Source organism: Centroberyx gerrardi, chromosome 14 (genome assembly GCF_048128805.1).
Source record: "Centroberyx gerrardi isolate f3 chromosome 14, fCenGer3.hap1.cur.20231027, whole genome shotgun sequence".
Classification (NCBI taxonomy): Eukaryota; Metazoa; Chordata; class Actinopteri; order Beryciformes; family Berycidae; genus Centroberyx; species Centroberyx gerrardi.
This window is the reverse complement of record NC_136010.1, coordinates 18,418,679-18,446,352: the sequence shown is the minus strand read 5'-3', so window position 1 is coordinate 18,446,352 and position 27,674 is coordinate 18,418,679. Positions and strand designations below refer to the sequence as shown.

The 27,674-nt window shown below is 39.9% G+C and overlaps 1 protein-coding gene across 4 annotated transcripts; it reads left to right on the top strand.

Moving 5' to 3' along the window:
• Positions 1-1,360: 1,360 nt before the first annotated feature.
• Positions 1,361-24,486, top strand: LOC139908066 (microphthalmia-associated transcription factor-like). Of its 4 annotated transcripts, none has more exons than XM_071894646.1 (9): positions 1,361-1,464; positions 11,694-11,934; positions 20,339-20,554; positions 20,746-20,847; positions 21,364-21,475; positions 22,094-22,150; positions 22,859-22,934; positions 23,116-23,263; positions 24,070-24,486. In XM_071894646.1, exons 1-9 carry the CDS (start codon positions 1,361-1,363, stop codon positions 24,484-24,486), a joined length of 1,473 nt encoding a protein of 490 aa, XP_071750747.1. The 4 variants fall into 4 exon arrangements, with proteins under 4 accessions (XP_071750747.1, XP_071750748.1, XP_071750749.1 ...); XM_071894648.1 differs by lacking the exons at positions 1,361-1,464; positions 11,694-11,934 and adding exons at positions 19,221-19,253; positions 21,898-21,990; XM_071894647.1 differs by lacking the exon at positions 1,361-1,464 and having other exon boundaries at positions 11,746-11,934; positions 20,339-20,561; positions 20,744-20,847.
• The last annotated feature ends 3,188 nt before the right edge of the window (positions 24,487-27,674 follow it).

Genomic DNA, 27,674 nt, shown 5'->3' with positions numbered 1-27,674 from the left:
TCATAGCAAGTGCCTTCCATGTAGCCTACTCACAACAGATCGTTTTCCTAGCCATATACTGACCCCTAGTGACGGTTAAGGGTCCATTGAAGAGAGCAGAGTCAGAGAACAGTGTGAGCTGAGGAGGCGACAAGCAAGTCAGCTAAAACTGCTGGCACTGGAAGCAGGGGAATGAGGGTCAAAACAAATGTCTCCAGGTTTGTTATAATTAGGTTGCAATAACTGCATGACTTCACAAATTGCAGATTGAACTGCTGAGATGGTGAGGGGACGACAGGAATGCATTTAAACTGCTCAAGAAATCATTAACAATGCAATGTGTGCTGTACAAGTATGATTTGGTGATGGATTGTATTTTGCTGTTTTGGATAGGGGACCGTTTTTTGGATCATTCAGTAGAAGGTAGAAGGAACGTCACAGCGTGTAAAAATACAATTCATTTTCACATTTAGGAAGTCAGTAAACAATTGAACAAAATCTTCTTGCTTATCCTGCACACAGAGATTCATTTGTGTGTTTAAAGTTAACAGGTTGTAGCCTACATGGTCAGCAGCTGGTCAGGCGTATCGTGTAGCGGTTCTTCCACTCAAGGTCATCCTACTGTATTATGTTCAGAGGGTCCAACTATTGACCTTCATGGCATCTTGTCTTGCTGTGAAATACTGACTTATTTTTGCTTGTGCTTTCCCAGAACTGATAACAGTTTTTATCTGAGTCACTTGAGGTTGGATGTAATTGTCTATTCGTTGTTGGTGGAACTGCACAGGGATGAAATGGAGGATAAACTCACCTAAAATCAGTTTATTCACCTTTTTAGACCTCAGCTAGCTTTTTTTTTTTTTTTTTTTAAACTTACCTTTAAAACTCAGTCTCATGTAGTTTAGGCTGTATGAAGATACTGTGTCTTCATATAGCCCATAATAACCCATAAAGTTAGGGTTTGTTTTGTTTTTCTTTACCACTGAATCACTGTTTGTATACACATCTTTAGGGTAATTTGCAACGCTAACTGCTTATTTTCCACCCGAATTAATCATTTTAATCTAAAAGGAAGCGAAACTGAATGAAACTTGTATAAAGTAAATAAGGCGAGCATCCCACCGGGTGTTGTAGCCAATGAAAAGCGTGCTGACATTGACAGTTGAGTGGCATCATGGGAGTTGTAGTTCTCTGTCGCGTGCAGCCCGTTAGCCGTGCTGTCCTTGCTGCTGTGGAGAACTACAGAGCTGTGGGTCTGGAGACAGGCGGCTTGCGTTTACAGCGGCTGGTACTGAGCGTGTTGGAGCAAACTACGGCGGCACAAATATCGTTCGTCTATTTTTTTTTAGTTTAACCTTTCCAAAAGTTAACATCTGCAAGCATGCAAGCCGAATCGGGAATAGTTCCCGACTTCGAGGTTGGAGAGGATTTTCAAGAGGAACCTAAAACGTACTACGAATTGAAGAGTCAGCCCTTGAAAAACAGGTCAGTTCTTTGCCTGTGGACAGTTATTTCCCATGGCAAAGCGGTTTTGGTATTTAGGTGTTAATTAGGCTGCGGACTTTTTGAATATTGTCCATAATCCTTTAATACAACGCGTCTCCGGTGATGTTACTGGAGCTGGTCCGGCTGAGCTCTGGAGAAGGATCCAGCTTGTCTCTCATTCCTTATGGTTATTCTGTTGGCCTGAAGTTATGCAACACTTGGGTGTTGTCTTGTCAACATCAACTTCAAATATTAGCCTGTGGAGGAAATGTTGTTTATTGAGGTGTTTTAACTAAACAGAGAGGTCAAGAGTTTGACGAGGTGCTGCTTTAGCCTACTTAACTTGTGTTGCTTGTTGACTATTACTTAAGGACTTATCACAAAGTTGGCTTTTATTTGCATTCTGCAGTCTGTCTCCAAAGAAATATTTAGACTAGGTTTATATGCAAGTCAGTGTGCATGGAAAAATAATTGTGCCAAAGTGTCACTACTGGGCAGTCTGTAAGGGCAACAGTAAAATCAATGACAGTGGTTTGGTGTGTCAAATAATGTTCTATCTTCTACTCAATTAAGTTTTACTCAAATAGGCTACTCAATATTAATTTATAGTGAAAATGATAATAGATGTTCCTCATAATGTAGGATTTCTGAAATGCATTGCAAAAAAGAATACAATACAAATTCACTGGTCCTATTCACTGGGGTGGAAAATGTTTTTTCAGTTCAGGACTTGAAGAGAGGTGTAGTCCAGTTGTTATTTGGGTAGTGTAAACAGACAGAAGCTGGTTTTAAATCCAGCTTCGGCCCAGGCAGCTTTTACAGTTGCCAAACTGAAGCTAGGTTCTGCATGTAATCTTTGGAGAAAACGCTCTCCACAGCTTGGTGAAACAGATTTTTCACACATAGAGCAAATTAAGAGTTCCTGTGGCTTCTCAGCACATCAACAAAACCACAAACCCACATTCAACTGTAGTTTACTACTGACTTATTAAAAGCTATTTCCAGCCGTGGCATGTTGAGGCCTCTCCAAACAATCGCCATTGAGCTGAGTCAGGTCCATAGTCTGATTTGACCTTTCACCCTTTTGCTGGGAGTCGGCTGCTACTGAGTGGTTGTACTTTCTGATGTTATGTCTGTTCCTCTTGTGAATATATGGTTGCATAATGTCATATTCACATGCCATTAGTGCAATCAAATTACTAATTACTTGTTTAGGGAGTTTTGGTATTTTTGAGGAACCAAGTATGAGCTCATGCACTGCTCTCCAAAATAACAGGAACATCCTTCCATCTTACCAGTTACAAACATCACAGGACCTTTATTGGCCGTGATGCTTTGCGAGTTAAGTTGCACAATAAGTTACAAATATATATAAGTTACAACATCTTTTTGTTTCTAAAGTGCAATGAAATACTAGAATATGCTCAATTTTATTCTCAGCTTGTGACGATAGAATGTGACTCCCTTCTTTAGGCGATCTTAATTAAGGGTGAGAGTTGTGACACAACTGGAAGGCGCTGTATGTAGTGAGACTTAGCACTGAACATCTGTGGTGATGAAGAAGACGAAGGTGATGATGACACATCTATTTAAAGGACGCTGTCTGATTATCTGTGTTCTGTGTCTACACTTCTCTCCATTATTTTGTTTGGAGGCGGTAGTAACATATGGCCTCATTGTCAAGGAGAGAGAGAGAGAGACAGGGAGGGACAGACAGAGAGAGAGAGAGAGAAAGAGAGAGAGAGAGAAAGAGAGAGAGAGAGAGAGAGAGAGAGGGACAGGACAGTGTGCCTCTGTGTTCAGACAGAGGTCTTATTGCAGACCTTTGGTAGGCTCAAGCTATTTTTTCCTCACTTGGCATTTTGTTGCCCTTAGCGCTCTGTAGTTTATCCCCTTTTCTCTAAACTCAGCCAGAACACTAAGGGAGAAACTGTCATCTTGTGCTGCCCTAGCCTTTAACCTAATTCTGGATTTTTAAACTAATTTCTTCATTAGTGAAATGTCATTACATTGTTACACATAGTTACACGAGCTGAATCGTATTTTTGTGCGCCCAGCAGTTTTGTGTCATGGCCACGATTGCAGGAGTAGCATTCCCAGTATCACTGAGCTACCAGAACTAGATGGTGAATCACAGACAATCTGATGTAATGTCATTTCCATTGGTTTATGTGAACCTGTCTGAAAAGTTGTTTCGATTGAAGGTATTCTACTTCCCCTTTCAGTTTCCCATCACATGAGGATGACCCAGCATAATAATAGTCACGATGACTGTGTTATGAGACATTTTTGTCCAAAATGGATATAATTAGTTTGATTGATTATTGGCTTGTCTGATGTCTTGTCGTGGCCGCCCTCAGTGTTTCTATATTTGAAATCCTCTGCATGAGAATATGCCATCTTAGCTTTTATAGATACATTTGTTTTCTTGCTTTCTCCGAATCATCTTGACAGAGCGCTCAAACTGCAACAGACGGTGTGCCAGACTTTTTGAGCCTAATATAGATGTGAGACCAGCGGTGAAACTAGTCTTCTATGCAGTGTGAATCAGCTGTGTAAATTTAGCAGTGGATGTGTTATCTCTGAAGCTGGGAGTTGGGGATCATTTTTAAATTGCAGTGATATTTGGCAAGCAAACGATTGAGATACAGTCTGCTACATTACATATTAATTACATGTTTACTGTTGTGGCCTACTACCTTCAGAGCATCAATATTTAGCAGATTGTGTCAAATGTAAAGCTTCCTTTGTTTATGATAACTAGGAATACAATAGAATAGAATCTAATGCTGAAACCATTAGTCAATTAATCAATTAGTCTGTTGACAGAAAGAAGAAGTATAATTTTGACAATCGTTAATCATTTTAGTCAAGTCAAAATACCAAACATTTGCTGGTTACAGATTTGCTTGCTTTTCTCCGTTTCATATCATTATAAAATTAATAGACATCACTTTGAGCTCTGGTAACTTGTGATGCGCATTTGTCATTAGTTTTTGATTATTAACAAAATAATCTATAGATTAATCGATAATTAAAATAATTATTTGCTTATACATATGGTATTGTAGGTTTATGACAGATTCTCCATGTGCAGCAGACTCTTTTGCACATGATTCAATTTAAGCATGTCAATTAACTTAAACGGACACATGGATTTAACACATTTTGCACAGTATGTATTTACATTTTAGGATAAGTGCTCAACGTGTCAAAAGAAGGGAGAGCAAACAGCCTCTGAAAGAGAGCTGAGTAAGAGGCTGAGGGCCATGAATGCTTAGTCTTGGGAGCAGCTTGTTCCCTTGGGGTGTCCCAGGACGAGATGCCAGAGAGGCCGGGGTGTTTCACCCTGATCCCAGAGGGAGCCAAGAGGACACAGGCTGAGCGACACAGACAGGTGTGGCTGGAGTAAGAGGCTGCCACACCTAGTAACTGTGCAGTCATCATCACTCCGCCACATCTGTACCTCTCTGTGGCTTTTAAAGTCCAAGCATGCAATGCATCTCTACCTTGGAACAACCGTAGACACTGGAGTTTTGATGTTGTTAAAGGGGCATTAAAGAGTATAAACACCAAAAGGTGATGTCACCGTATATAGAGTACAACAGGGGGTGACATCACTTGGCACCAAAGATTAGTCAATGGCAGATGGCACTTTCAGTCTCATGCTTTTTACCATTAGATGTTAGGTTTACACAGATTTGGGTTTGGTGTTTAGTTACTCTTTAAGTAATCTATAATATTTATTGACCTCTATTGGCGATCAGTAGGAATTGCACCAACATTGGTCTTATCTACACTGAACTTATCTCTTCCTACACAAATCTTTACAGTGGCCTGTAATTGACACAAACAATAAGTCACATTGCCACAATAGAGACATGTAAGCTATAGAATTAGAGCAGAGATCCAACAGAAATGTCTATTGAAGAGGTGATATATCACCATGCAAAATACTGTAATAATAATACTGCTTTGCCATTTGCCTTTGTAGCTTGAAAACAAAGTTTTTTAGTCTTGCGAGCTGAAATATCTTACAATGCCAGTCGCTTCTTGCTCATCCTCCTCCTGTTGAGCAGTTGAAAAATGAAAATTGAATATGTGTGTGTGTGTGTGTGTGAAATTCCAATGTGTGGGGAGGTATTGCTGGAAAGTGAGTTTTTGAAAGCCATAAATCTCAGCACCTGGCAAAGTCATTAGTTCAAGTTCATGGTTATTCTGTGTAAAAAATGAAGATTGAGTCATATTCTTCAGCTATCTATTTATCAACACAGACCATGAATCATTACCATTATTCCCGTACAATGTCAGAATGTGTTGGTGGCCACAGATGTCTAGTCAGCTTTACGGTGTCAGGGATCATTAAACAAATCTGTCTTAAGAACCATGAGAAAAGCTGAATTGTTTGGCTGTGTCCCTGCAACATTCAGACCAATCTTTTTCATTTGGATACTTGAACATGAAAACCTTATGGACTCATTCTGCTCATTCTGGGGGAACTATCTGAGTCTGGCCTGCTGTCTGTCCTTGGATGCTCTGTACTCTCATCCTAGTCAAAGCACAGGGGGAAGAGAGCGAGCAGGAGCAGGCCGTCCTACTGTAAACAAGTGAAGAGACTTATGAAGGGCACAAAACCTAATTACAGAAATAAGACCCGGCAAGTTCAAATTATCCCAACCAAGTTTTGGCTTCCTGAAAATACTTAAAGCAAAGAACCCGATTATCTCTCTGCATGGATTACCCCACTTTGTTTTCCTGTGGCATTAGAAGCCATGCATCTCCCTTGCAGTATCTTAATAGATATGCATACACAGTGTTAAGTTGCTTGGAAAGATGTCTTACACCTGCAGCAATCTCTATCAATTTGACATTTTTTCTTTACTTTTTTCGAATTAGGCTACTGGTCTAGACTAAACACTTGCATACAGATACTTACCATTAGCAGCGATGTGCTTGCTAATAATCAGGTGCCAGCTGCAGCAAGCAGTGGTGTTGTGATCAGCAGGGAGTCTGAGTAGATCAATGTACTGTCATGTAGGGTGATTATCACAGAGATGTATTCCAGCAGAGAGGCTGTGTAGCCTGCCAGGACGTCCCGATCTACTCTGTGAACAAGGCACCTGCAGTCTGCCAGAACGAAGCAGAAGGCGACAGTATCATCATCACTAGCAGCTGGTTCTCAGGATACATTATTTTTTACAGTGTAGTTTCTCACCTGTGGTTGTCCTTCCTCACTGTGCATGCCCTGTACTCCCAGTATAGTTGTATGATATTGATATGTCATTGTGCACTGCTACTTTTTCCTCTCAACCTGCAGTTCCAGTAGGATATAGGTCAGAAAGAGTACAGTAAGCGAAGAGATTAAAGTGCACCCTCTGGTGGGAAAAAGCCTAAGGACGTCAATGACATTCATTTTCTATACTTACTGTATGTCATTGCTTGTATTTTAATAGGATTTCAGGGGTTGTTTCTTGAAAGGTGCAATTTTTTTCTTACATTCATGAATTCATCCCGTCTGCAGTATATATCTTTGAATCAGTAACAGTGCGTATACAGTGTGTTTGTGTTCTGCTTTGCTCTGAAGTGCATGTATACTTATACTGGGTACTGTATGACTTAGTATTACTCTGTGTGTGCATGTGTGTCTTAGTGAGACACTATCTCTGGTTTTAAAGCACTGTGGATGGGAGTGTGTGTTTCCATCCCCTCTGCTCTTGGCCTGAGGTTGCTGGGACGGGGCCGGTCCTCTGTCTGCGACTCTGTGTGGCGATTGGAGATTCCTGGCCGGGCCCCGGAGCCTCCCCCTCGTGACACACTTTCAGCGCTGCGCTACCAGCATGACTTTCACTGCTCTCCAAGGGCGGGAGGTGCACCTTCAGGAAAAAACAAACAAACATGGAGGCCGTAGGAGTGCAAGTGTACACACCCTGCTCATTTTACTGTCTGTGAGTATGGCACCTCCGCATCTGTGGCATTGTGGACATGCATTAAGGCATGACTTTGGCAAATGTGAGTCTCGAGTGTGTGTGAGTGTGTACAACAATGTACTGGATGCACAAATGAAGGGCAGTGTGTGCAGAGCTGTGTTGAAAGTATAGGCTATACATGCAAAGCTATTAATATCTTTCTCCTTGTGCAGTTATATTATCATAGGTTGTGTTTTGTTGCTGAGTGGTTTAGGTTTTCACTGGCTAATAACAATTTGGAATTTGGATGGATATACTGTCCTCTTGTTAATTGCAGTTGACAATAATAATTCATATATAGTAAGTGAGCACTTATAAACTTTGAATGTCTTGACATGAGAATATTGTACGAGTAAACACAGCCACTTTGACAGAAGACGTAACACTTTTTGATTCAATAGTTATTAACAAAACAGTTTGAAACAGGTTATTTGAAATAGATGGGAAGTTAATGTAAAGTCAGAATAAAATGTTTTCTTATACTTATGGTTGTAATGTAATGCCATTTGTTTTTAGATGGGGTTGTTGTTATACCATTATTGTCCATTAGGCCGAGCTATTCTTTGGTCAGAAAAGGGTCATTAAGTTACAGTATGTTAATAAGGAGGCGGCTTCTTTCCTTCTACCACCTCCAGTTGAATACCGAGTAGCTAATAAAAAAATGTTCTCATGGTGCAGACAGTTGTCTCTGTTCCACTTATATGACAAAACAAGGATTATTCCCCTTTGCTCAGTGTTTTGGCTCTGGGCAGAAGATCTCTGTAGCTTCAATCAGTTTCCCTCAATTCTATACGGATTCAGAGCCACTTCCTTTTCATGTTTGATTGATGCTGCCGCCCGCCACTCATTAAAGTCTGCGTCTTGGAGATAGCTGAGATTGCAAGACTAATGCTGGAGCATGAAGGAGTGGCGTAGTGTGCAGAATCAGAAGAATCATGAGCCGGGTGGGGGGCGGAAGGGGGGGGGGGGGGGGGGCGGGTGGCTCTCCGAGACTGTACAGCCATTGTTTTTTTTCCTGATACACACACACAAACACAAGAGGAGGTGTACGCACACACAAACAGTGGAAAGTTAAGCAGGACAAAAGAGCTTTTTATGTGTTTCAGTGGTCTGTTTGGCAAAAAGCCACCTTACAGTCAGAAGGGAGAAATGGAGGGAGAGCACTTGAGCTTTTCATAGGAGAGCTTCTGGTCATGCAGGTACACACAAACACACACACACACACACACACACGCACACATGCACACACATGTATTTACCTGAATGATCAGGAATATATGGGGTATTAGAGTCCCAACATGGTGGTACCAGTGGTTCCATACATTTTATATGTCATTCTCTAATATTTGCCACCATGTTTGGAATGGCGCTGATTGTTAAAGAAGACTGCTTGTTACTGGGTTACTGGGAAGGTGCTGGTTCAGATCCTTCAGTCACGGTGTCTTTGAGTGTCTTTGAGCAGCACAGTTTATCCTCTGCTGTTCCCAGTGGAGCTGCAGACTGGCTGTGCTGAGCTGCAGGAGTGCATGTGTCTGTTTTCTGTTTTCTGCTCAGAATCTGGTGTATCCTCCCCTCCAGGCTGTTGTTGTATTTGTGGTGATGGAAACTGTTTTCTTGCTCAAATTGCCTGGAAGGCTGTGAAAAAGTTCTAATGTTGTTGTCTGCAAGAGCTTTGTGTTTCAACTTTGGGCCAACAGACACAAAGCTGTTGAGAGGTAAAAATATAGAGGGACTCTGAGTTCATGCACTCAAGTTGAATAGTTCATCAAGTCACTGATGATGGAAGATGTTGATGGAAGCAATCACAATATAAGTACAGTACAGGTAAAAATGTCATCCTGTCTGTTGGAATAATTTATGCACTGGCATCATTTGTGCCCTATATTACAAAAGTTTTGTACCTATAGCTCCACCTCCTGATTTAGCTGTAAAGCTTGTTGAGATTTGTCAGTGAATTTCATGTTTAAGTTGTACACATGATCTTGTGTGATCAAACTAGCCAACAATTACTGTAACTGAAAAAAATTAAACAAAAAGAATATCAAGATTTTTTTTTCTGGCTTGACTCTTTCACTCAGGGTCAACATTGAACATTTAAAATACCTAATTGATAGGCATAGAGAGTGGAAGAAAGAGAGGACGGGAGTTTGTGTGTGTGTGTGTGTGGAAGAGAGAGAGTGAAAGAGAAAGAGAGACTTTTATCTACCTGCTGCTGTTGCTCCACCCCCATGAGGAATTGTTTGGAGCATCTTGCGGTACAAACACAGGATAGGTCAAGGCTGGGGAGAGAAGTCAGCAGTTGCTACTAGTTTACCGTATCTATAATATATGTGAGTGTGCTTGTTAGAGTAGCATCAAAAGACTTAGTTACTTCGTTCCCTTATTGCTGTAAACAGTAAATAGTGAAAGGGTTTCCCCCTGGTGGAAGTGGAAATGTTCAATAATTGTGTGTTTGGTACAGTATAGTAACATACTGCATGCATACAATGTATACACAATGGCTGTCTGAATACTCTTACTATGTCATATAGTGTCTGTTGAGTGGTATATTTTTCCAGAATACATTTGAAAATGGTTGATTTGGAAAACATTTTTACAACATCATCATTCTTAAAATGATTAAGTTTTAGTAGACACTGCAAAGATTAGTATGGTAGTAGTATGGTAAAATGTTACCCATAAAGAATACCCAGAATAATTGTGATTTAATCCCACCCCAACTGACAAATGCCATCATTATCTACTTTGAAAAATAATAACATTTTGATTTGTGGTTATTTCAGCTGTAGTCCTAAATAAAATAGTTCAAATATCACTGTTTTGGTAATTGGAATTGTAGAAATGAAAAGGAAACAACTGAAAATAATAAACAAAATAACAAAATCAATTGAATAAAACAATTTTAATAAATACAATTTTGAAAGAGAGGGAAAAAAGGAGCATTTAACATTATAGATGTACTTTCTTTGGTTTGAAATTGCTGGGATGAAAGAGAAAAAAACTAACCCCAAAGCTACTTATAAGGAGAAACATAAAGGAACTTGATAATGGCTTGAGAGAAGCTAACTGCTGTGGTGATTTTAAATCCATTAGAAGTTTTTTGGTCTTATGTAAGTCAGTCATCAAGTCTACCAGCCAAAAGAGTTGATTCACTTTCTCCAGACACCCGAGCAAATCAGTTTTCAGAAAAGAGTGAATAAGTACAGACTGTACCTGCACTTCTGCCAACTTCTAGAGCTCAGAAATGATTGTTCTGGGCTTATAATTCCACTTTGGTTTCAGCATCAGGATTGTCTTCAGAAATGAATCAGACAATTTCTGAAAATGAATATAAAGTTGCTTATTCTCCAAAGAATCCTGGCTATTATCTCTGAAATGTGGTTTTCATTTTATATAAAAGTACTTTTTTGTTTTTCTTGTACAGGGTTTAGTGGGTGTGGTGTTAGACAATGAGATTATATGCAGTAAGGGGGGAATTATGGTATGTGGAGGGCTCAACACCCAGTGAATACGCTGTAGACCGAAGCTGTGTTTGACTCCACTGGCTAATTAGTGCGATTACTGCACAGCTGGATTGGCTAGACATTTTACCGAGTTTTATCAAAAGGATCACTCACTCGATGAAGGCTTCATCCCGACAACTTCTGCTTCAGCAGAGCCTCTCTATTTTAGGACTGCAGGACTCTGTCTGGGGAGTAGCCGTCTAAATTTAAGAGACTGGGAAAACTGAAACAACCTTTTATGAAAATTGTTCCTCTTTCTCTTCGTATTGTTCAGTGTTTCATGCCATTAATCCCCAAAGCCTCTGTGAGTGCAGCTGTTTCTCCTGGGTCATCATGATCAGATGGTTCATCTTTTTGAAATTACTATTGAACTGATGTCATTAAGACAGGCTGCCTTGATCTTGAAGCTGTTTTAATATTTATCTGTTTTTAAGAAATATAATTGTCAGTGAGATTTTCCTTTCGATCTCTCTGCCCTCTCTGTCATCCCCTCTGACAATCTCTTTCACCATGTTAACCTTTTATTCCGTCTCTCCTGCCCTCCATGTCTTGCTACCTTTTCTACTCTCCGCTCCTGCTAATCTTCCTCCTCTCTTGTCTCTTTTGCTTGACCTCCCCCTCCTCGTCTAACCTCTTTCCACCCCTTTCTCGGTTGTCACTTTCTTTTCCTCTCTACATCTCCCCTGCTCTCTTCCCTCTCTCCATGTACCTCTGACCCCGCGTCTCTCCTCATCCCTCTGCCGTCCGTTTCTCCTCCCAGCAGCCCGTCGGACCAGCACGGCTCCTCCAAGCCGCCGCTGAGCTCCTCGGCCATGACATCACGCATCCTGCTGCGACAACAGCTGATGCGCGAGCAGCTCCAGGAGCAGGAGCGCCGGGAGCAGCAGAGACAGCAGGCCTCCCAGTTCCCCCAGACCGCAACGGCCCAGACCCCCGCCATCAATGTCAGCGTCCCGCCCAGTTTACCCCCCGCTGCCCAGGTGCCAGTGGAGGTGCTAAAGGTAAGCATCCGTGCTCCTTGTTTCTGATGGCGGGGCAGGAGAGCGGGCGGCTGCCTGTTAAAGCTGTTATACTTGGGAATTATGAAGTTGCCACCTCTGGAAGTAGGAGTTGCATGTGTGTGAATGCTACAGGCAACTCTGTGTTTATAGATTCATATTGATTGCCGCTCTGGTGCACAGTCAGGCAGTTGTGGTTTTACTATGAGAGGGTGTAAAAAAAACACAGGAGTGAGTGAAGTGTGTTAAAACGCGTATATGGGGATTATCTTTCCTGAGAGAATTCCTCTTTAATGCATGCTGTGCTTCCAGCCATTTGGATTTAGCCATCTTTAATCCTATTTGCTCAGCTACATTCACATCTTTTCATAGCTTTGATTCCTTGGCAGTCCGAGGGACGAGAGACCGTTAAGATTTTCTGTACTAGTAGAGAGAGAGACTGTTGTGTTTGCCACAGCGCAACTTTAAACTTCATGAGAATACATTTAAACAAGGCAGTTTGGTAAGTTTCCCTATTTGTTATTGCATGTCTTTTTGGAAAAGTACGTAACCTTAAAGAAATATATATAGAAACATATTGTCGCTTGTAGTGTGTACAAGTGTGTAAGTGAGCATGTGTGTCTGTGATTAAGTTTAGGTATTGTTGCTATTTTGTGGTCACATCGATTCATTTTTTTTACTTAACTTTATAAAGTATAAAAAGGGTCTAAAGATCTCCCCTGTTTGATTGGAAACATTTTCATGATAAAAATATGTTAGGATTATATTTTCTTGTTCCTCACAAAACTTTTTAGTGAACCGCTCCAATTTCAAATTTGCGTTCAAACTTTACTTGAGAAAATCGTGCTTTTGCATCACTAAAGGTGATGTAAGTGTGTCTGAAGTGTGTCACACCGACCCATGCAAATTCATGTATGCCTGTGTGGTGTTTGCTTATCTATCTAAATTTTCGTGTGTTGTAGACTTTGCATTTCTGCGAGAGACGCTAAAACAATCTTTTAGTTTTGTCACTGGGTTTGTCATTTCCATTTGTTTTTTTCAATACATTGAGTCCTGAAAGGCTGTACGATCATAGGTTTTTCAAAAAAATGCAACACTTCAGGGAATCTTTGTACAAAAGTATATTTACATCTGAGCATTTGACTTTTCAAGACTTTAATCAGAAAATCTACAAAAAAGTGGAAATTCTTTGGTGCCAAAAAATCCAATGTGAAAGAATATGTGAAATATGTGAAAGAAAAATGTGCTTAGGTCAACTTGGAGATTGTTATTATCCCAAAACTATGCATTTACAAAGAAAACATACCTACTGTACAGGCTGTACAGACTGTATACTGTGGGCAGCCTTTTAGGCCCCTCGATGGAAAAGACTGGCTGTGAATAGTTTATACATCAAAGTATTAATTGTGTATCCTCACATGTAGTATTAGTACATAGTATCAATGCATCATGAATGAGTGGATAATTCTTATTTAACCAAATACCAGGCACAACACATCGGGGGATATCCAGAGATTTCATGGCTAGCTTGCTCAGCCACTCTTTCATCACCCTGGACGTGTGTGGCATGGGCCAGCAGTGAAAGACAAATATATTCATTGAAACCATTGCCCTCCTCATGCAGCATAAACATTACTTACTCTCAATAATCTGCAGCTCTTTGAGAGGTTTAGGACCCCCCCCCCCCCCCAACAAAAAAAAACTCTCACCCCCTGTACAATACGACAAGTTTGTGTAATTTCTCTGGTTTGGCGAGAGCTTACAGACATTCTTCATTGACTGAAGTCCCGAAAAGAAAAGGCCGTTCCAGCCTGGCGCTGTTGAGCAGGGTTAACCTGCTCCCCTGTCTGTGCATAGATTAACAGTCCACACAAAGCTCCAGGGTACCAGGCAGAGCTGCTGGACCTCAAAAGTGCAAACATTAAGCTTAGATGAGTTTATCTAAAGACTGATTGGACCCTTAATTAACCAAGTGACCTCTGACCTTCTGGGGAATAAGTAAGGGATCAGTTTGGGGATCAAGACAAAGGCAAGCACGGCCTTACCACACACCGAACGCTAATTCAGTGAAGAATGCTCGTAATTAGCCCCCACTGCTTTCATTCCATGGCATATTTAAGAGGAAAAAAAACACTGCTTTGAAATTTATGTAGGATCACTTCCTAAAAGGGTTAAAAAAAAATGATTTCTCTTTTTCAAAGGATTCATGGTACCATGAAAAGAACAAAGTACTTGACAAGGCTCTGTACAAAATGTACATTTCTTTTGGATTACACCGTTACTGTAGCTTGTGACCACTGTGCATCAGAAAGTATACATGGATGTCACACAGGTGGCTAAATTACTTTGTCAATTAATGCAACAGTGCATTGAAGAGAAATGCATATTTTGCAGTCTTTATTCTAGATTACACAACATTTTTTAGAAACTGGTAGCATTCACCGTAAAAATGATTGAGCCTAGACTGTGCTGCAAAAGTACATATATACTGTATATCTTACAGTTATAATTAATTAGAAAGCTAATTATAAATCATTATAATAAAATAAGAATATTTAAGAATAGTAGACTATGCTGCACTTAGGGAAATGCTGTATATCACGATCACAGCAGCATTATCAGGCTTACTGATTGGATGAAGCTGCAACCACACTTTCAAAAACTATTTTCTGAGGATTTATGCTATTTTTAACATAAATGTTAAACTTTTAAAGACACATACAATATTTCATTTCTAATCTGACAGGATTTTGCATAGTAGCATCACACTATATACATGTCTGTCAGAGGTAGAGGGGATCATAGTTTGCCAAAGCCTTGCTCTATCCATATTGCGAGAGATTTAGTTGTTCACATTAGCATCACAGTTGTGTTTGCGAGTTCCAGAGGCCACGTTAGCAGCTTAACTGTGAGACAATGTGCCCTATTCTTCAAGCCTGCATAGCAAATGGGACATTCCTGTTAATGTATCCTGGTAGGAGCATCATGGAATGCCCAAAAGCACACAAGTCAAAAAAAAGACAGATCGCCGTTTGTCACTCTGCTCTCACCCTGCGTCCTCTCGCTGATGAGCCAGTACAGTAATGGGCTTTGTGCTGTTTTCAGAACCGTCTTCACTTTTGGGGGGTTATGTTGCTAATGCCCTCCGGACTGTTGGCGGCTAAAAATGAGCCGATAAACAACAAACTGTCTTGTTTGCTGCTTTTGCAGATGCTGTGAGTCAACAATTGATTTCATGTTTCCACCAGTGTATTTTGGAATGAGCACATTAACTGAAGTTGATCAAAGGCAAAGTTCAAGTCCTGTTGACACTAGAGACTCAGCAATTCATCGCAGCCCATCGTCCTTAATACAGCTTTTATACACGCTGACTAAATTAATTAAAGTGTTAGAGATGTATTGCAGTGTATCTAAGACTCTTCTACATCCCAGACCCATGCTTTTACACAGACACCATGTGTAGAGTCTCCTTATATGTGCTTTATATGCTCTGACACAAACCCAGTAAAAGTCCATAGATTGAAGAAGCATCTATTTTGTACATATACCATATAAAGAGCATTTGTTTGCTGTCCCATGTCTAGGCCTTCAAAATAGATACGTCTCTTCCCTCAGACAGATTCATCATAACCAAAGCTACGTATTTACCAACTTATTTACTGGGCCAGTGGGTTCCAGCCTCAGGCCACATCCACACTAATACATTTTCGTTTTAAAATGCATAACTTTTGCTACGTTTATGCCTAGCGTCCACACTACTCCGGCGTTTTCGGACCCCTAAAACAGAGACTTTTGAAAACGCTGCTGACCCCGTTTTAGTTCGAAAACTCCGGGATTGCGTTTTAGTCTGGTCGGGCGGAAACTGAGACTTTTGAAAACGATGACGCAGACACCCACGTTCGCTTCCTGATGGGTCTTATCAGTCACGACGTCCGCCTTGACCGCCTTATACTCGTGTGTTACTTTCAGTAACAGTTCCACCTCGTCGTCGGTCCAAGCAAAGAAATCTCTGGTCGTACTTTTCGCCATTGCTGTTCTTCCTCCGTAGTATTTTCTGCAACTAAGCAACCAACTGCAGAGTAGACAATCTGCTTCCTGTTTACACCGGCACACGCATGCCCAGTGTACGTGAATGGTCATGTGATGGTCTCGTGTGGACGGAGATCATTTTCATTTTAAAACGCCGTTTTAAAACGAAAACGTATTGGATGTGGCCTCAGGTCTGTGGCCCCCAGGAGGCTTTTAATGAACTCAGGGGAGGGACATCCATCTAATTATCTATGACAGTTAAGCAGAGACCTGAGGGGAAAAAGCAAGCTTGAGAACCGCCAATCTTGACTACTGTAAAGGCAAAAGTAACAGAATTTCATCAAGTCAGGAAATTATTATGGGATAATCTTTGAGATTGAGTTTGGAAAGCACATAAGTCTGTGGTGAGGGCAACAAGGATTCAGGACTTTGAAAGACAGAAATTCAATTGTTGCATCTGTTCATGTAGTCATACTAGTACAGTATATAGTATATAGTATATATTCAACACTTTCTTAGTATTAAGAGAGCACATTTTACTTTGTCTTGTGTGGAGAATGCCCTTAATGACCCTTTTGTTTCTATTGTTTCTATTTTTAGGCAGGGAACAGATAATTACATGCAGTGTGTGTGTGTGTGTGTGTGTGTGTGTGTGTGTGACAGTTTTATGGGGCTGTAATGGGGACAGTAATCCTTTGTATCTTTGTTTCTATTTTTAGACAGGAAAGGGACAACTACAGTTCTGTGGATATGTGTGAATATTCAAGAGTGAGAGACAAAGAGAGAGAGAGACAGAAAGAGAGAGAGAGAGAGCGAGCCTGTGTGCATGTGTACAATAGACATCTTGCATACAGACATGTGGCGGCACATGTATTGGATTTATTAAGTGCTTGTATGCACATTATAGTGGATTATTTATGCACTCGGTTACATTACATGTTACACAGATTCCCTCCTCTCACAGACTGGGAGCAACATAAAAGCAAACATTGAAATACTGATGGCTGGATTTGTCTGGATTTGCACACATTTCCAGAAGAACAAGCCTTGCATTTTAATATCTGACATGAAAACATTATTCAAGGCATTTTCATTTTGAAAGCTAAAAACTAGTCTAAGATCAAACACTAATATACAATCTTACTATACTATACTATCTTTGTGTGTAGTCAGAAGTGTGTTGATAAATGGCATAAGTAGCTAGTAGTCTTGGTTTGTTTACATGCCATGAATATACGAGACTGTAAGTAATAGGGTTGCTCATTTATGGCGCAAGTATATCCGGATTAGGTTTCTCTATAAACTGCTACCCTATACATAGGATCATTCCTATTATCAGGATCAGCATTGCTGTAGTTTGCAAGTGTGTTAAGCATATCAGTTTTAGCCAAGGTTTTTAATAGAGCAAGGGAATGCTGGGTGAGAAAAAAAGCCTGAATAGCGTGATGACTGTGGATCCACAGAAGAGCTGATTGACTGTTCATGATCTCATATGAAAGGATGCATGCTAACAGTGGAAATGTTGTTATTATCAATAATCTTATCATAAAAATGTAAATACCATGATCAGAAGAAACTAGAAACCTAGTAAGCATTCTATTAGTGACCACCTCTGCTAAATCCCATTGTTTTTGACACTTGCCCAGAGGGTGGTATTGTATTCTTAATCGGTCACTGACGTTGTAAATGTGGCCCCCTCAGTGGAGACAGCTTTACAGCCCTGTAATGACCAGTTACATCCCAAGATCATTTCAATCAGACCTGCAGGACAGACTCAATCAATTCACATGCATCTGTGTGAATAGAAAGACATAGACATAGAGAGAAAAGAGGCTCGGAAAAGACAGACAGACTGACTGACATATCAATAGATTATTTTTTTACCACCAAACGGATGACAGGTATAAGTGGTAACAAAGTGCACCAGTTTACAGTCTGCTCCCTGAAAGAAAACACAAATAACATAAAAATAAGCTTTGAATACTAAAGGAGGCTTCTGTCCCTGTCTGTTGTTCCCTGCTGTTATCTGTTGTGCTAGTTGATTGGATCAACTAGTTGATTTTAGTGTAGTTGTATTTAGTTCTTGCTCATATCCACATTGAAGTGGGCTTGTTTGAGAGTTCAACCATATGCCTCACCAAATATCTGCATTATTTGATATGCCATGTGTTACGTGTTTAACTCAGCAAATCTAAAATGCAGACTGAAATAGCCTACTGTATCCGGTTGGTATACAGAAAATCTGACTACAAGACTTAACTCTGCGTGGCTTGAAAAGCAAACTTTGTGGGCATTTATCAACAGAATATTACATGGTTACAAACATGTGGGCCTGTGGTAAGGCAGACTACTCTCTAGAGTGTCGCTGTGCTTTGCTAGCAGTCAATTTCCACAGATATTGAATATCCATGCCTAGCAATAGCACAAACCAACTGTGAAATTTCCTTAGGCTCCATGTGTCCTGAAATATTTGTCGTCATTATCAGTTGATTTTTACATCAGTTCATTTCAACTCTTGAGCGGAGTGTGCAGGCTCAAGGATTTTTCACAGAATGAGCCGGCGGCAGAGGAAATATCAGAGGGAACTAAGAGTTCGTCTGGAGCCTGTGACCTCTGCAGCTCCGTTAATGAACCCAAATCCCTTGGGCTTTAGCAGAACAAATGCATCAATTTAAAAAATGAAGTAGCCTAGACTTTTATTCATCATTGTGTATGTTGGCTGGTTTTGAGGCAAAGTATGCACTTCCTTAACAATCACAAAATTCATTTAGAGGCACAGGAAAACATACCCTGCAGACAAATGAGGATGTAATGGACTCTTTACTTTGTGATGAGTTATGTTGGGAACACACACCAACCAGCCAGAGGGTTGAAGTGGATGGGGCAACTTAAAAGGCCCAAGGCATGTTTCAGTAAACGAGGTGACCTTGCAAAAGAAAGAAACTAACTGTTAGCGCCACATCCTGACGTCAGGAGATGAGCCATAAAGGCATAAATTCAGATTTTACATAAAACAACACAAATTTGAAAAGGCTCATTGTATTTTACTGAGATTTCCTAACATGCATATCTAATTACTTTTCTTGCCATTTATAAGATGAACTGGATGTGTCTGTCCTCATACTATGAGGCTTATTCCTGTGGTGAAACCAAGAGAGAACCAGCTACTGTCCCAGGTTACAGTCCTTCATAGCCTTGTTAAACATAAAGTCAGAAGTTAAAGCAAACAGTTCTTAAATTGGACCAAAGAAGTTGAAAATATGCTTGAGATGCTTGGATATTATCCTCATCAGGTATGTTTTAAATTAATCTTACTGTGTCTTTTATGGATTTTTTTTTCCCTGCAGGGGAGACACTCAAAGCAACTTATAAGACTTTGCATGAATAATGACATGAAATAGTATCAGACTTGCATTCTACCTAATTTATCACTGGAAAAAACATCTTAAAAATCTACTATTAACTACAGTAATGTTTATGTATGTATATGTATTTATGTATTTCCATCCAGTGACGTATTGTCTTTTTTTACGAACTGCAAAATCAGTCCATCAGTCGATCATGGCATCAAAAACTCAGGCAAAAGATGGGAATGTTTAAATATAGATTTTCAAACTTAGGCCCAAACGGCATTACTGCTCCATACAAAATATATTTCAGGCAGACAAACACTGTTGTTAATCTGCCTGCAGTATTTTTTGTGCATCATTAATGCTATGCGGGAAAAGAGATACAAATGTGCGTATTATCTTTTATATAACATTTTTGTTTTTCTGAATATAGAAAAGCAGACATTAGCGTTAATTTAAGAGCAATATTTATAGAATAGTTTGGGACTAGTAGTGAGACTCATATTGTGATAACGATACTTAACATCTCAAACGAAAGATACATAATGTATCTTTGGATTTGAGAACTGTGTCCAGTTTATTTTCGTATTATAATCAATACTGTAACTAAGAACAAAAAAGAGTTTTAAATGTATTCGCTATCATTTCATTCTAACAAAAGACTATTCTGCAGCAGGATGGCTGTTTTACTGCACAGCAAATAACTAAATAAACAAACAGCGACTATAAGCATGACATATTGGTCAGTTTAAGGTGTAATTATTAACTTCCTCAGCTCAATGACATTTTGTTTGCCAATATGACTTCTTATAACATATACTTAGATTTCTGGCTTAAGTGAACAACGTTCCTCGGATCGGAGGCCACCCATAATCACCAATGCACCCACCGACCTTTTTTCAACCCAGATGTTGTTCCTCCCACTAATACATATCTTCAAATCTTTCTGTTTTTTGTCCCTTTTCTCCTACACATGTCTGTCTTCCTACCCTGCTCCCTTCCTTCTCCCCTCCACTCCTGTCCAACAGGTCCAGACTCACCTGGAGAACCCGACCAAGTACCACATCCAGCAGTCCCAGCAGCAGCAGGTGAAGCGGTACCTGGGGAAGCTCGGCTCTCAGGTGGTGAGCTTGCCCTGCCCCAACCAGTCCTCTGACCACGGGGGCATGCCGCCCGGGCCGGGCAACAGCGCCCCCAACAGCCCTATGGCCTTACTGACCCTCAACTCTAACTGCGAGAAAGAGGTGAGAGGCCTCTCCTCCAGAATGTAGCTCACCCAGCAGGCATCTGTAGTACTGTAGCTCGAGATTGTTTGTGTTTGACCTCATCACACAGACTTTTCTCACAGCGACACTGGCAGTTATCTTTGCTCGTCTGATCTACGATGTAGTTATTCATGCGTTATTTTCCTTTTTGTTGTGTCGTCTTGCTTTAGATGGACGATGTCATTGATGACATTATTAGTTTGGAGTCAAGTTACAGTGATGATATCCTTGGCCTGATGGACCCAGGGCTTCAGATGGCCAGTACGGTATGTGTGTGTTTATGTCACTTTATCCTCAGCACTAACTGTACATGCAGACCAAGCGTCAACGACTTGGTTTAAGTCATCGCTTGTGGCCGTTTCATTGGGTGTGTTTTATTTGTTTAACATTGTTTGTTTGTGGAGACCTATACTATGTATTGTATTATTTTCTTAATGTCATTTTGCTGAAATACAATCCAAAAGCATACTTATGGAAAATGTAATCTTAATATTATGCTTTACAATAGTGAGTTAGCTCACTACGTGGCTACAGCTATTTGACTGTGATGATGGGAAGTTAACAGATTTTAGGTTACCTCAGGTGACATTACACACCAACCAACAATCACCAGCTTTTTTATCTCATCATGCCGTGCACACACGGTTATTTGCTTCTCATGACAAGGTGAATGGAGGTGAACTGTTTGCCTCCTGAAATTGCGTCTTGTCTGCATCTACTGTAATGCTGATAAGCCATCATGTAAAGTAGTGCTGTCCTTGGTTAATGTGTTTGGTGCGTCCCCTCAGATTCCTGCAAACCTCATGGACATGTATGGTAATCAGGGTTTACCCCCACAAAGTCTGGCCATCAGCAACTCCTGTCCTGCCAACCTACCCAACATCAAAAGGGAATTCTCTGGTGAGCAGCACAGCACATCGTCCACCACACACCAGCTGTAATCTGCCACAACAAGAGACACACAAACTCTCAAGGAAACCTGGTTGCTCTTGTCAACACATAATGTGGCAAAAGTTCACTGACCTGTGACCTGAGAAGAATAAATGCCATGTCCATTCAGTTTGCCATGTTGCATGGAAAACATCCAGGTTCAAACATTAGCTATAAAATTCTACTCTCCAGGCCTTTGTGTAGCCTAGACTGTAGCATTTTATAATTAGTCCAGTTTTTGTAATCCTGTATAAACCTCTCTAGTTGGCCACAGCCAGCATGAGAGGATTAACTGAATAGTTTGATGATCATAACATGACAAATGATTATTTTTTCATATATTTGTATCTATTCTGTACATTTTTATATTGAAAACATTATTTATCACATAGTTTCGCAATCCCCGGCCATCATGCACATGCTGGACAAGTCTGGATCCTGTGGCAAATTTGACAACTATCAAAGGCCTGAAGGGTTTCCTGTAGGTATGTCTGGTTATTTAGCTTCAAAATATTAGTTGTTACACATTTTCATACTTACACTGTATTGTTAAGCTGCATATTGATAATTCAAAGTGTCTTTTTTCAGAGTCTGAAGTCAGAGCCATGGCAAAGGAAAGGCAGAAGAAGGATAACCACAACTTGAGTGAGTTTTAATTGCACATTTATATGATACGATAATGCCTGAAATGGGTATGTTTGAAAATATTTGGGTGTTATGGTCACCAAAGTGTCATCTCATATATTTGTATATATTTGTATTACACTATAAAATAGAATCAAAACAAACTATCAAATGGAGTTAAGTCAGCTAATTTCTTGAGATGGCCTTAAGTTAATTTCTAGTGTTTTTTTCTAGCCTGGGATGATTGAGAAAATAACTTTCATGCAGCTCTACTCTACAACTTTGTCATTCACTTAATTTGGAAGGGCTTTGTGCTGCAGTGAAGAAAATATCATTTTAAAACATGAAACATTAATTGGTGACTTAACTTTGTGAATGATATTGATATAAAACAATGCAACTCCTTTAATTTCAGATGATAAATAACAAACTTCTGGGTATACTTGTAGATATGTCATATTTGAGTTATATTGAGTTATTATTTATATTACAGTTTACATTTTTGTTTTAATGTATTCACTTCCTCAATATTTAGTAGTTTATGTTTTACAGACATTTGTCTTGATTTGAAACAGATTTCCTCCAGGGAGAGCTGAATACTGAACTTAAGATACTCCATGCAGTTGCATTAGTTACGAATGATTTTGAACATTGCACATAGTGTAGACTATGCATGATTGTGATTTTTGCACAATTGTTTCTTATTTTTCTCTTATTTTTCTTCCGTAGTTGAGAGACGAAGACGGTTTAACATCAATGATCGAATCAAGGAATTGGGAACCTTAATTCCAAAGTCAAATGACCCGTAAGTTATAAACATTTACTTGATTAAACTCCAAGATGTGCCATATTTAATAACTACCATAAACAGTCAGTTTGCTGTCAAGCAATGTAAACCCTTCATATATTTGCTGAGTTGAGACAGTTGTCTGATGTAACAGCAGCAGTTTAGGATCTGAGGCTAACGGCTCCTGTGTGGCGTTCAGGGACATGCGCTGGAACAAAGGCACCATCCTCAAGGCGTCAGTGGACTACATCAGGAAGCTGCAGCGGGAACAACAGAGGGCCAAGGAGCTGGAGAACCGCCAGAAGAAGCTCGAGCATGCCAATCGACATTTGATGTTGAGGATACAGGTAACAAACTGTCATTAAGCCTAGGAACTGGAAAGCAGAGTTTCGAATATGGAGTTCAAGGTTATTATTGTAAACTAAAAGGAAACGACGAAAACTAAGGTGTTCAAAAACATTGTCATAACCTGAAATAAAAGTAAACACAAGATTGTGGGAAAAAAAAAACTTAACAAAAGAAAATCTTGTCTACTTGTAAAACTAATGTTTTTAGTTTTCGTCTTTTTGTTTATGTGCAGGGTAAAAAAGAGAGTGAATTTTGAAGTGGTCCCAACTTTAATTTAGTTCAGGATGTATTGAAAAATGTATGTAAATATTTTTTTTTTTTAAGAATTTAGGATTTATTGTTTGTATGAAACAGTACCTGTTGCAAACATATACAAAATACCTGTCCTGCGGCTTTGATGTGTAATCGATGCTGTTGCAGCGTAGCAAGATAGTGATCCATGACGGTAGCCATAGGGCCAGTATAGCAAGATAGTGAAGCAAGATTGTGATCTGTGAAGCTCTTCATCCTGGTGCCAGCATAGCAAGATAGTGATCCATGACAATAGCCATAGAGCCAGTGTAGCAAGATGGTGATCCGTCCCCCCAGCGATTAGAGCTCGGGCATTTCATGTCGCACCCCTACCAAAAATACTAAAACTAAACTGGATTTTTTTTTTTTAAACTACATAAAAATAAAAACTACTGAAAAATCCACAACTTTAATAATTCTGATGGAGCTTTGTCAAAATGCCAAGGAAATGGGTAAATGGAGTTTTGTTAATTTGTTCTAATTTGTTCTCTGTGTCCCTGTCTGTGTGCTGCAGGAGTTGGAGATGCAGGCCCGTGCTCACGGCCTGGCCATTGCATCTTCAGCGCTGTGCTCCGCCGAGCTTGCGGCCCGGTCCATCAAGCAGGAGTCGGCTCTGGGCGACTGTCACCGGGACCTGTACCCCCTGCACTCGCAGCACCAGCACCACCCCGCCTGCCCCGCAGACCCGGCTCAGCCCGCCGGCCTGGAGCTCAGCGAAGGCCACTCGAATTTCCCCGAGGGCCAGGGCAACCCGGGTCACTACGCCGCTCACGGCAAGGTCGCATCCAAACTCAACGACGTCCTAATGGAGGACACCTTGTCACCGGTGAGAGGGGGAGACCCTTTGCTCTCGTCTGTCTCCCCGGACGCCTCAAAGGACAGCAGCCGCAAGAGCAGCATAAGCATGGATGAGAACGAGCCGGGCTGTTAGCATCCCCTACTGGAAAACCCCCGCCTGCATCTTCCTCCCTCCACCCTGCTGCAAGTATCCCTGTCAGTAGCTAACACATCCTCAGCTGCTGGGATGTCCTTTCTCTTCTTCATGTTATTTGTCGGTTTGTTGTGTTTTTGTTTTGTTTTTTCCCCCCTGTGTTTACATATATTTAATCTTTTCCATTCATGTGTTTTTTTGTGATATCTTTTCAAGCCCTGAACCTTAATTTCAAGGACTGATTTTAAAGTAAATTTTTTGGTTTAATCAATATTTTGATGACAATGAGTTAAAAAAATAGACGTTTTTATATTTTAAAATATGCATTTATCTTGGGATAGAGGCTAGATTGTGTTTATTTCTTTTGATTCCAAAGAATCTAGGGAAGTTAGAAATCATGGTCAGAAATAGATATTTTGTGGTGCGATAAACACTGCTTTTTAAATCACTAGCAATAATAGAAGAGATAATAAATCTATTTATTACTATAGTGCTTTACACTCCTTGTGTCTTAGATTGAACTTGAATGTGCCAATGCCTTATTAAGATGTGTATGCATCGCTGTTGTATTTGCCATGCACATATTTTGGCTGTTAGCTGAGTCTCTGTCAGTCAGTCAATTTCCGGTTGAAATTTCTCCATCGACAAATATTGATCATTTTTGTAGATTTGATCTTATTTACGTATCCATGTAGACATGACTTTATGTTCACATTCCCCTTGCCAAGTTTATTAAAGATGACCAAAACTAAAATCAAAATTAAAACTAGGCATTAAAAAGAAAACAAACATGAAGTGCGTGAAAAAAAAAAAATCTAAACTGAAGCTAAGTTTCCAAATTATTCAAATAAAATAAGAAACAATGAAATACAAAACCAACAATAATGTCTAGTTTTAGTCTTTTGATCTGTGCTATAATGAGAGAGAAGTAGCACAACAATCCTCTGAGAATGGATGAGCAAAGTCAACTATCACTACATTGATACAAACCCCATCCAAAGCCAATTTATCTAGCAGTGTGTGCTCCAGACAGATACTAATACATTCCTCACTGCCACGACCACTGAAAAACTCAAATAATTAAATAAATACAAACTAAAAAGAAACATTTATGAAGCACAGAAGTCTAAAAACTATTAGAATCACATCTGAAACTTAAAATAGTAATTGTAAAGGCTATGACACACACACATACATAAAGAACCTGATGCCAAACTCAATCTGTGAAAGTTGATAATTATTATATGATTCTATAAGTCTTTATGTGATTAATGCACGCAGGTTGAATGGATTCAGTGTTTTCTTGTCTGTAGTCTATTTAGTTTCAGTCTCAGTTGCCTCTTTTGGTTAAAGGAGAACGCAGTGCAAAGCATGTTTTGTCAGACTGGTAATACCGGTAGAACTGCTACTGCTTCAGCACATACGGTATATTGTAATACTTCAGAAATGTGTTGCAGTGAAATACTTGTTTTTAATATTGTCCATCCATTTCCTAAATTATTGTATTTTGTTACACCTTTGTGTCACATGACTGTCAATCCATTTTGCATTCAGGATGTTGTTTTTTTTTGTTTTCTTTTTCCATTATGTGAACATTTATATTGCCAAGGAATATAAGGAGACTGCTATGGGATTTTGTATGAAATGCATGACATTGTCAAAACACTGGAATGATGTCCGTAAATTGAAAAGTGGTTTGTTCACCTTTTTTTTTATCTAAGCATATACTAACTATTGTATTTGGGTTTTCAAATGCATACAGACTATTGTATGATTGATTGTAGTTTCTTTAAGATGTACGGTGGTTGTATATTTGGACAGTTCTAACAGTTGTAGCACATTGTGTAAATATGCCTTTGTTAATAACTACCTGCCATACATTGAGAGCCCTGCTACAACTCAGCCTCCATTCTGTGGAACTATGCAATGGTTACAGTTGTGCCTGTAGAGCAGTATCATGTCTTTCTCACGGGACAGTTGACAATTTTAGCTGGTGATCTCCTTACAATGTCGTAGTGATTAGTCTGATCTAGCCAAGTGATTTTCTGTTCATTGATTGAAGTGCCTTACAGTCGTTTCTGTTACCATGGTGATGTTAGAGGAGTCGTAGACACTGATACAGTAAGTTGTTGATGTTTTTCCTGGTGTTTGGTGCTTTGTGGAGTGACTGTAGAGCTGCAGGGTCCCTAAGGGAAGCAGTAGGAAAGGGCCTTTTGACAGTAACACAATGGGCCTCTCAGACCCATGTGGGATTTAACACTGGACTGTAAGAAAGGCTCCGTCTCAGCCATGCATTTCGTGTAGGTTGTTTTTCATGTTTCATAAAGGTCAAAATTCTACATCGAAGGCAACAATCCCAATGTTTTACTGAATGTTCAGCTTTTTTTTGAGACCAATTTTTTTTTGCCTGAATGTAATTCACAGTGTTGACTGCCAAAATGAAGTTGAAGTTTAGATTACGCAAAGACGCAAGTAGCAATGTTATGAACAGTTTAGCTGATGCACCTGTTAACTGGTGTTTTTCCGCCTCAGTCATAAAGCAATAACTTAAGAATAATGGCAATCAGGCCACAAGTAAAGCACAAACTGGTCAAGTCCAGCCTCGGTGGACTGCAGAACGACCCATCCGGTCTCACTGATCCCAGGCCGCTGCCCTTTAACTGAACCCAAATCAGCTTATTTTCTGATGGATTAATCTCCTAGACCCTGAAATGTGAGTGGTTAGAATGGACATCACCATTAAATGTGGTGGTGGCACTTAATTTAAAGCTATCATATATTGTTGATTGGTCATGCTGAATCTTCCAGCTGTTAAATATGGCACATTATGGGTAAACCACTAATACAGAACCATGTTGGTTCAATTTACATCTATTCTACTCATTCTCATTCCTATGGTTCATATAGACACTTTCTCTGCTGATGTTGCTACCGTTCGTATAATTACAATTTATATGAGAGATGAATGTAGCAATAGTTATGCACTGGTTTCAGATTGGTGAACTCAAACTCATTGGTACTCAATGTGGAAACTATCTTGTGAGAAATATTAAAAGTTTTATTTGAATGTTCATATAGTTTGCTCTGTTCTTCTCTCTCTCTGTTCTTCTCTCTGTTCTCTCTGTTCTTCTCTCTGAAAGTACGTAATGCAAGTACACAACGTTGTAACAACACAATGTAAGTACCAA

Coding starts and splice junctions, on each gene's coding strand:
- LOC139908066 (XM_071894646.1), top strand. CDS start 1,361: ATGCAAGCCGAATCGGGAATAGTTCCCGACTTCGAGGTTGGAGAGGAT. Junction 1,465..11,693: donor AGTCAGCCCTTGAAAAACAG/GTCAGTTCTTTG, acceptor TTCTCCTCCCAG/CAGCCCGTCGGACCAGCACG. Junction 11,935..20,338: donor TGCCAGTGGAGGTGCTAAAG/GTAAGCATCCGT, acceptor CCTGTCCAACAG/GTCCAGACTCACCTGGAGAA.